Source organism: Ochlerotatus camptorhynchus, unplaced genomic scaffold, assembly GCF_037179485.1.
Source record: "Ochlerotatus camptorhynchus isolate MF236.1 unplaced genomic scaffold, CSIRO-AGI_Acam_v1.1 ptg000350l, whole genome shotgun sequence".
NCBI lineage: Eukaryota > Metazoa > Arthropoda > Insecta > Diptera > Culicidae > Ochlerotatus > Ochlerotatus camptorhynchus.
This window is the reverse complement of record NW_027040838.1, coordinates 800,812-810,843: the sequence shown is the minus strand read 5'-3', so window position 1 is coordinate 810,843 and position 10,032 is coordinate 800,812. Positions and strand designations below refer to the sequence as shown.

Sequence of the window (10,032 nt, the reverse complement as noted above, 5' to 3'; positions counted from 1 at the left end):
TACAAATGAAACGAAAAGAAACCGATAACGCGGCCACATCCGAATCGAAAGAGGGAGGATAACACAAATAAAAGAACAATGGAAATGATCCAAGAATCGTCGTTTGAGAAGAGGATGGAGATATCAGAAAATAAAGATTATTTTAAAAATTAACAATACTCACCTATTCCTTCCGAAAGAACCTCCAAACTGGGACCATTCTTCAAACTGGTCGTGGCAAAGATAACCCAACATCGCACCATTTCATTTTCACTACCGCACTAAAATTTGTGTCTTTATCTTTTATTGCGCGTCTCTTACAGACTAGACAAAAAAATGTTGGATATCTTGTTGTAAACTGATCAATTTTCGTTTCTTCAATTTCGTCCTCTTTAAAAGGGAGAACTTTTACTCTCTACGTGTTCTAACACATCTTTCATTGGTAAATATGTTCACATCTTGGATAATAGCTCAAAACGAAACTAGGTCCGCCATACACACTCAACGGGGGAGGAAAAAATAGGAAACACTGGGACTACGAGCTAAGCAGGAAGTTTAACAAATGCTCTCATTCCATCCCTCAAAGTTGGATCCGACCAAAAAAAAATAACTGTTTTGTAAAGTAGTTTCAATAGTTACCTGAATAATTATCCTCGATCGCTTACACACACACACACACACACACACAAACACATACTCTCTCTCTCTCTTTCTCTCGCATCGCAATCAAACACATACACAACCAGGATCAGAAAGCGGAGGATGGGAAAAACCGGGAAGACTCAGGAGGCGGGGCATCGTCATTTCGTCACAGCAGTAGCAGTCAAAGCAGTCTCTCGATCTCTCGGAATATGTGTACCACCTACTTTGCTTACTTGCGTTCAGAGGCCCTAGACGGGGACGAACTTCTCCAGCGCCTGGATGATGCCTTGCACCTCGGCCGTCGAGTCGCACGCCGCCGCCAGCGACACAATCCGGACGCCGTTGTTGTTGACCACTTCGAGGATGGACCGCTTCTCCAGCACCTTCAGGCAATTGCGGACCGTGTCGGTCGATATGCTTTCACCTGTTGCGGGGGAAAAGGGAGAGGAAACGGGTTTATTGTGAGTTCGAGAATGGTAGTTTTAATTTACTACAGAACAGCAAGTGTTAATTTTGTGCGTACATGAGGAGTGCTACATATGAAGCACTTATCTTTAAGGCCATCTTAACAAATTGACAATGGAGAAGGTGAGGGGCCAGCGTAATTTACCCACGATTTTTGTATTCGTTTTCATATGACTTTCATCATCGGCGTAATTTCGGGTAACTGTCCACAGACAGATCTGATAATCTAGGAAGGAATATTCACAGGGAGCACCACGGGGTTGGGTATATTTTGGAGATAGCTCTTTTGCACCTGGTAAGGCGGATAAAGTTATCTCCTAGGATACACACTTAATTCAGATCACCGAAGTCGGTAGGAATTTACCGGGTTTTTGAACAACAGAACAAGTCGGTAAAATTTTCAAATGACCGTTACACGTGAGATATCAATAAAATTTATAAATTTTATTTTTCATCAATAAATTGGGTGAACCGAACAAATTCTGTACAAGTTCAGAATAAATTTTCTAATAATTGGATTTTTCACTGATTTTTAAACTTTTACCGAACAGTTCTGTAGTTCAAAATTTACCGAACGATGGAGGCCTGGATTAGTGTGTAGGTCCGACGTTCAGAGTAGCTCGATTACAAGTTCTGAGGATTTCCAATTACACCTTTACCAGTGAGGAGCTCTAAGAACGAGTTCGAGGATTTACAAGGGAGTGTTAAAAAACATTTTAGTACTGATGTACGGGCGTATCCGGAAGCTTTTGAGGCCTGCTGAACTCTGAAAACTGATCTAAGAAATTTAGAGGTCTCAGGTCCAGAGAGCTCTTTGGATGAAGCCCAAATAAATCGAGGGAAAGTTCAGAGCACTTCGTGAGCAGATTTGATATTTTCTGATGAATACCGGAACAAGTTTCTGAAAGGGAAAGTTTGGAAGCCTATGGCGTTGAAACTTCAAAGCTGAATAAAAAAAAAGATCTTCGAGGACAGTGTTCAAGGAATTCTGGAGAATGACAAGAGTAGAATTGAAGCGATTTCAAAGAACTGTGTGCCCAAATTCGTTCTTTTGATTATATCATCTGTTGATTATATCCATTATGTACGGGAAGTCAACGGAACCTCACACACCCATTCTGTAGGAGAGGCTTTCTACAGACATCCTGTAGATTTCTCACGTAGTCCCTGGGGAGTTTTCCGCATATATTTTATCGACTTGCGGAGTTTTCATTCTGTGAATTTTCAACAAAATTTTCTGTGGAGTTGCCTATGGACTTTCGAAGAAGTCTTATAGGCTTTCCGCAGAAATTCTATGGACGTTCCACAGAAGTCTTGTTCCCAAACAAGTCCTGTGTATTTTCCACAGAATTTCTGTGAAATTTTCGCAGAAGTCCTTAGCGATTTCCACAGAAGTCCACTGGAATTCTTGCAGAAGTCTTATGGGCTTCCCATAAAAGTACTGTAAACTTTTAACAGAAGTCATATGCACTTTTCGTAGAAGACCTATAAATCGTGATGATTTCCTGCAGAAGTGCTATGTACTTCTAATAAACTTTCTGTCTACATCCCGGAGAAGTTCTGTGAACTTCTCCTAAAATGCATGTGGACTTAACGCAGAAGTTCAGTGGACTTTTCGCAGTAAACCAATGAAATTCCCGCTAAACTGCTGTGGACTTCCGCAAGATTTATGGACTTCTCGCAAAAGTCTTACGGAGTTGCCACAGAAGTCCTGTGGATTTTTCACAGAAGGTCTGTTTGTGCATCTCGCCGACGGTCTGTGGATTATCCACAGAAATCCTGCTGATTTCCCATATATGATCTGAGGAGTTGCCGTAGAAGTAATATGAACTCGTAGAAGTCCTTTAGACTTGCCGCAGAAATTCTAAGCACATTCCACATAATCCTTGTGGGTTTTTCAATGAAGTCCCCCAACCTGTGAACTAGACTTTCCAAAGAAGTTCTCTTGACATTTCGCAGTAGATCTTTGGATGTTGAACGGAAATCTTATGGACTTGTTCGCAGAAGTTCTGTGGGTTTTCACAGGTCTTATGGACACAAGTATTGTGGAGTTGTCATTGAAGGCCTGTGCGCTTTTCGCAGACGGCCTGTGGATTATCCACACATGTTATGAGGAGTTGCCATAGAAGTACTATAGACTTCTCGTAGAAGTCCTGTAGACTCCCCGCAGAAATTCTAAGCACATTCCACAGAATTCTTGTGGGCTTTTCAATGAAGTCCTTTAGATCACAACCTGTGAACTTTCCACAGAAGTCTTCTAGACTTTCCAAAGAAGTTCTCTTGACATTTCGCAGTAGATCTGTGGATTTTGAAGAGAAATCCTGTGGACTTGTTTGTAGAGGTTGGTTCTGTGGGCTTTCGCAGGTCTTATGGACAAAAGTATTATGGAGTGGCCACAGAAGTCTTTTGGACTTTTCACAGAAGGCCTGTGCGCATCTCACAGACGACTTGTGGATTATCCTCAGAAATCCTGTGGATTATCCATACATGTTCTGAGGAGTTGCCATAGACTGCTCATAGAAGTCAGACTTCCCGCAGAAATTCTAAGCCCATTCCACAGAATTCTTGTGGGCTTTTCAATGAAGTAATATAGACTTCCCACAACCTGCGAACTTTCCACAAAAGTCTTCAAGATTTTCCAAAGAAGTTTTCTGGGCATTTCGCAGTAGATCTGTGGATTTTGACAGAAATCCTGTGGACTTGTTCGTAGAAGTTCTGTGGGCTTTCGCAGGTCTCATGGACAAAAGTCTTATGGAGTTGCCACAGAAGTCTTGTGGACTTTTCACAAAAGGCCTGCTTGCGCATCTCGCAGACGGCCTGTGGATTAACCAAAGAAATTCTGTGGATGTCCCATATATCTTCTGAGGAGTTGCCATAGAAGTACTATGGACTTCTCGTAGAAGTCCTGTAGACTTCCCGCAGAAATTTTAAGTACATTCCACAGAATTCTTGTGGGCTTTCAATGAACTCCTGTAGACTTCCCACAACCTGTGTGGACTTTCCACAGAAGTTCCTGTGGACTTCTGGAACCTGGAATTCTATAGATTTTTCAGAGAAATCTTGTAAACTGTTCGCAGAAGTCTTGTGATTTTTTCACAGAAGTTCGGTGTACTTTTCTCAGAATTCCTGTGGACTCCTCGTAGAAGGTCCACAAAAGTCTTACGATTTGTCTCAGAAATCCTGTGGACTTTTCACAGAAATCTAATGGACTTTTAACAGAAGTCATGTAGACTTTTCGCTGAAGGCCAGTGGATTACCTACAAAAATCCCGATGAGTTCTTGCAGAAGTCCTGTGAATTTTCCACATACGTCCTGTCAACATTTCGCCAGAAGTTGTGCGATCTTCCTTAATTATGTATGTGGACTTAACGCAGAAGTTCAGCGGTGTTTCCACAGAAGTGCAGTAGACTTCGCAGAAGGCTTGTGAACTTCCCAGAAAAAAACTCTAGATCATCTTGTGGACTATTTCATAAGTCCAATATAGGATTTCCACAAAAGTACTGCAGACTTCTCACAGAAATCCTGATGAAATTCTGCAGAAGTCTTAAATACGTCTCACTCAAGTCCCGTCAACTTCCCGCAGAAGTTCTGGCTTCAGAATTTCTAAGAGCTTTCCCCAGAAGTGTAAACATCTCCTGCGGGAAGTGCTCATTGCACTTCTGAGGACTTCTCTCAGAAATTCTGTGGCGTTTCCACTTCGAGACTGTTTGTGGAATTTCTGCAGAAGTCCTGTGGACATTCAACAAAAATCTTGTTCATTTTGCGCAGAATCTCTGTAGACGTCCCACCGAAGCCCTGTGGATTTCTGACAGAATTCTGGGTAGGCTTCCCACTGACGTCCTGTGGGCTCAGAAGTTCTATGAGCTTTTCGCAGAAGTTCTGTCGACTTTTCGAGTCACGTGAGCTCTAGGGCACATTAAGTTGACTTAAATGCCATGTCCTGAGGATGAGGTGGACCCCCTTATATACTATCTCTCACCGGTGAGGTGACAATTCAAGGGAAACATGTCAGAAGGCTCTAACTCAAAACATAAACAATGAATTGGATCGTCGGTTTCTTACGAATGACAATACACCCATTAAAACTAACTAAATCATCTGACAGAGAAATGTTTTTTCTATGAGCTGGTGTAGTTAGATTCCGTGAGTGTTTGGTCATTCAAGAGAAATCGACTTTTAAAGTCATTGTTTACGTTTCGAGTTATACCCTTCTGACATGTTTCCCCTGAATTGTCACCTCGTGTGAGATGACTCGCAATTTGATTTGCACGGAGTCATCTCACACGAATCAAGTGAGACTCACAGAATAAGGGGGTCCACTTCATCCTCAGGACATGGCGTTTAAGTCAACTTAATTTGCCCTAGAGCTCCTCAGGGCATACGTATTCAAGGCATCTGAGCTAGTCTTTGAAGACAAACAGCTTTGCTATCGGGAATTTTCAGACATACCTCAGAGGTCCTTCAGGCTCGTCTAATGTAATCCTTTTTTGTATTTACTTTTGAAGCAATAGAAAGAGTATAGAGTAACCCTTGAGGTGAACTTGACTTACCAATTTATCAGAGAAATTCTTAAAATTTTCAGATCTTCTAGACTTGCCAGTCGTCTATTCTTGTATTACAGAATGGGGAACTTCTAACTTTTGAGGACTTAATTACCACTTGTCCTTATAAATTTTTGAGATACCATAAACTTGATTAGAGGTTTGACATGAAATACATATTAGATTCACGAGTAAAACCATAAATATTGAACGTGATAATTAGTTCAGTGTTCCTCCACTGCACGCACAGTGGTCTAGAAGAGCGAATTTCAGGACAAAAATAAAAATTACATGAAGGTGAAGTTTAATCAATTTGGTGTCTTCAGAAAACATTTTAATCGAAAGAAGGCGCATGTCTTCAAAAAACATTTTAATCGAAAGAAGGCGCATTTGATGAAGGGCTCGTCCATAAATTATACTCATGGGGACACTACTTGTAAATTCTAACTTTGTTGATTGACGATTTTCGATATTGAAATATTCTACAAAATTGTAGACCTTATCATTTCCATAAACTTTGCTGAAGTCACACATTTTCTAGCATATCATTTTCATTGAGATATGGAAACATTATTTATGGAAGCCACCTTAGTATCGATTTTTCGACTTGAACTTTTCTTCTTCATGCACTTTTTTTTAATATTTTCCCGAATTTCGCCCTTCTGATGCAAATTTTCAACCCTTTATCCCAACCGTTAAAAACTGCCAAATACACCTACCATACTTGCACTCGCCCATCTCGACCCGGGTGCTAATCTCCTTGATGCACTGCCGAATGAATTCCCCTTCGACCATCGAGTTACCGCCGATCAGGTGGTTTAAACTGTACGCCACGGCCGCGTAGGTGTTGGTGAACGGAGCCAGCACCGATTGGAGCACTATCCGGTTGCAGTGCTTCTCGGCCGGCAGGAACACCCGAACCTCATCTTCCTGGGCGTTATCGTCGAAGTAGTCGTCCTCGCTGCTGGCATCGTTCAGCTCGTTCATCTCCAGATGGGCCGCTAGGCGCCGAGCCCGATTCTGATCCTCGGTGTACTCGACCTAGAAGTAGAGTTTTGTAACATTTCCGCCGATTAAATGTCCGTTCTCGTTGCCTACCTCCGGTTGCGATAGCAGTTCGCTGATGCACAGCCTATCGAAGCTGTCCTGCAGTAGCATTTCCAGACTTTGGCACGGTTTCGACAGGATGAACTCGTACATCAGCAGATCACAGAAATCGAGACACGTGTAGAATAGCTCCTGCCGTCCAATACTGACATCTTCGGTGGATTTCTGTTGCTCCCGGAGCCTGTGTTCCGCTTCCCGTTTGAGCAAACTGGCAACGGTGATTACGATCGAATCCAGTGCAAAGTGCGGAACCAAGCTGTTCGAATAGTACGCCAGCTCTATCACATTGGGAATCATGGTGACGGGTTTGATGAACAGCTGGGTGCCTCGCTTTTCCTTCGTTACCAGTCCGGGACCCAACAGGTCGGCGGCGTACTTGACGATGTCTTCGGAGGCACCGGTGAAGCCGAGATCGCGGGAGGTAGAATTCAGGATACATCGCAGCTCGTCCAGGGCTTCGGTGAGCATCGACAGGGGTGCTCCATCGCGGAAGCGATTCAGTAGCAGGAAGGCCAGGGCATTGGTGGTCATCACCGAGGTAGCTTTGGCGCAGTCGTACACCACGTGGCGGGCTATGTTGTCGACCAGGGTGCGGAGTTCCTGCTCCTCCTGGACGACGTCCGTGCCGAACAGGGACGACGAGGATGGTTTGTGCTGGAGGCGTCTGTTGGAGGGAGAGAGAGAAGATCGCTGTGTTAGTCACTAGCTTTGATAGACGTTCCTCGATTGGTTAGCATTTGAAAGACTTCCAAAACTCCCATAGGGGTCCCTTGAACTAGTTTCGTTGAAATTCAACGCAACTGAGAGAAGTCTCAGCAAATTTGAGCAAAAATGTGAATCACTGCAAAGTTTCATGCGAATCGGAGAACGTCGAGTTTTTCCGATAAATCCACTTCAGAAGTTCAAAGAGTAAAAGTGAATAATGAGAAAGATAAAGTTGGTTGTATTTTGAAATTCTTGAGAAGGTTCCTTGGTTAAAATGGCTTTTAAAAACACCAAAATGCATTTAACAACGTCAAAATGATCCTTAAAACTGCTACGTGGTTTTAGAAGCGCCAGAATGTCCGAACTTGCGTTGGCAATGCCAACAATGGCTTTAATAACTCTAAAATATCCTTATTAGGGTACCAATGAACTGTATGGGAAAAAAAGATCATCGATTTTTTCAAACCAACCAGAGATGAAAAAAGGTCAAACTTTGACGATTTTGCGCCACCCAAATCATGTCCGATTGAGTTCGAGACAATGACAATTTTATATATGGTTGACCTATTTTTTTTTTCATTAGCGCCCTAATCCTAATAATCACCTATATCGTCTAAATACGTACAACTAGCCTTCAGAACGCCAAAACATGCCTAAAGTTGAATGATTAAACAGTCTTATACCACCGAAACGCACTCCTATAAATGCCGAAAGTGGCTTTAGAAACGCAAACATGGCACCCTCTGTAAACATCTTCAACTTAACCAAGAAGTCAATTGATCTGTACCTAGAACACCCTTTGAAACTATTGCACGAATGTAAATTCCTGTAAGTCCTGAATCTACTAACCTGGTTTCCGGTCCACCAAAGTTGCCGCCGATTTCCGACTTGCGCAGCGACTTGACCAGCTCGCTCAGCGAGAACGGTTCGTTGAAATCGATCCGCATCAGACCGTAGCGGGCCTTCAGGATCTTTATGATGGCCGCCACTGCCGATGAGAAGCTTTCCGGAACCTTCTTCTGGCCCAGTTGTTCCCGCACAAAGTTTCCGTCGACCAGCTTTTCGTAGTTGATCGACACCGGCACTATCAGCGCGTCGGAGATGCTCTTATCGTTGAAGGCGTCCACGATGACGGACAGGATTCCACTCTACGATTAATCGAGAAAGTTAGCAACAATCGTCGTAGATAGGGAAATTAGCCAACAAATTTACCTTCGGCATGCAGGGTTTGCCGGTTCTGGTGCGTCCACCCTCGATGAAAAACTCCACATTATGCCCGGCGGTCAGAACCTTCTGCACGTACGTGTGCAAAATGGCCCGATAGACGTGATCCTTCTTCCCGGTTAGTGGATCGATTTTTCGCTTAATGAAGAACGCTCCGTCATACCGGAGGATGTTGCCGAAAACGGGAATCCGCAGATTGTCACCACCGGCCACCAGCGGGCAGCGGATGTCGTGATTGAGCAGGATGAAACTAACCATGATGTAGTCCAGATGTGACCGATGCAACGGCAGGAAGATCAATGGAGCGTCCGGATTTTTGGCGATCGCACGCTTGATCATCTCCACCTGACCGGGATGGGCTGCCACTCCGGACAGGAAGCACGGGAGCAATTTATACAACACCCAGGATGTAATTCGCAGCACCATATCCGACAGTTTCGAACGCATTCCGATCAGAACCTACATCAATGAAGATCATTTTTAACATTCCGCCCCACTCAACTACCAATCGACGCCTTACCCTGTTAGCTCTCTTTTCGTTCGTCCGCATCACTTCGTTGTAGTAAGTGTCTTCATCGAACGAATCGTCGCTCTCGCCGGCAGCCAGCAGCTCCTGTCGCTTTTCGTTGACCGACTCCTTAGCTGCCATTTCCAATGCCTGCTGAACCCGTTCCTCGCCCAGTACAGCTCCGGCCACTTGTGGATAGTCGTACTTCATCAACCGGGTGGCCTGTGCCAAATGGGGACACCAGACGCCCCAATCCGTCGGGGAGCTGTCCGTACGACGGCCGGCATGCGTCGTAACTCGAAGGATATCGATGGCATTCCGCCGGCGGTCCACCTGATCCAGCTGCGGTTGCTGCAAGTGATAAATATTGAGATTAGATAAGACACTAGCCTTTCTCTCTAGTAGAAGGTACCCATCCACCACCAAAACGATAGCCACGATCGACACTGAAGACACTACTGAAAAACATTTTTTTTTCTCCACCAAGTGTAGCACGTTACGTCACCGGAGAGTCACAGAACATAGAACAGTCAGCTGTGTGCGAGCTGGATCGAAAGGTATCTAAAGAAAATTTAACCACTTCACCGAACGGAAAGTGAGATGAAAATTCATCTCGTCGGGAAATTTTCCCACGATCAACACGCGATGATGGTTAGTAGTTTATTAATACTTTTAAATTTGCTTGGGCGCCGAATGGACACGGGAGCATCGCATACAAACAGAATAAAACGTGGATAGAGAGTAGATAGTGGAACGCGTGACGCACTATAGTTAGAAGGCTGTGGTGAGTACTAACCACAGGTAGGCAAGCATCGGTCGAGCTTCGACTAGGTAAATGGCGACTAACTAAGGTAACTGATT

The 10,032-nt window shown here is 44.0% G+C and overlaps 1 protein-coding gene across 3 annotated transcripts in view; it reads right to left on the bottom strand.

The window, feature by feature from the left end:
- Window positions 1-241: 241 nt before the first annotated feature.
- The window catches only part of mino (glycerol-3-phosphate acyltransferase mino), a 46,731-nt gene continuing 36,940 nt past the window's right edge, over window positions 242-10,032 (bottom strand). For 2 of the 3 annotated variants that reach the window (XM_065231313.1, XM_065231312.1), the window contains 6 exons: window positions 9,184-9,522; window positions 8,652-9,122; window positions 8,289-8,587; window positions 6,726-7,398; window positions 6,347-6,668; window positions 242-1,045 (listed from right to left, as the gene is read on the bottom strand). In XM_065231313.1, coding sequence (XP_065087385.1) covers window positions 870-1,045; window positions 6,347-6,668; window positions 6,726-7,398; window positions 8,289-8,587; window positions 8,652-9,122; window positions 9,184-9,522 — 2,280 coding nt within the window. In that variant the 3' untranslated portion in view covers window positions 242-869. Of the gene's footprint in view, window positions 1,046-6,346; window positions 6,669-6,725; window positions 7,399-8,288; window positions 8,588-8,651; window positions 9,123-9,183; window positions 9,523-9,583; window positions 9,677-10,032 lie in introns of those variants that run through there. The other variant, XM_065231314.1, reaches the window with a different exon arrangement.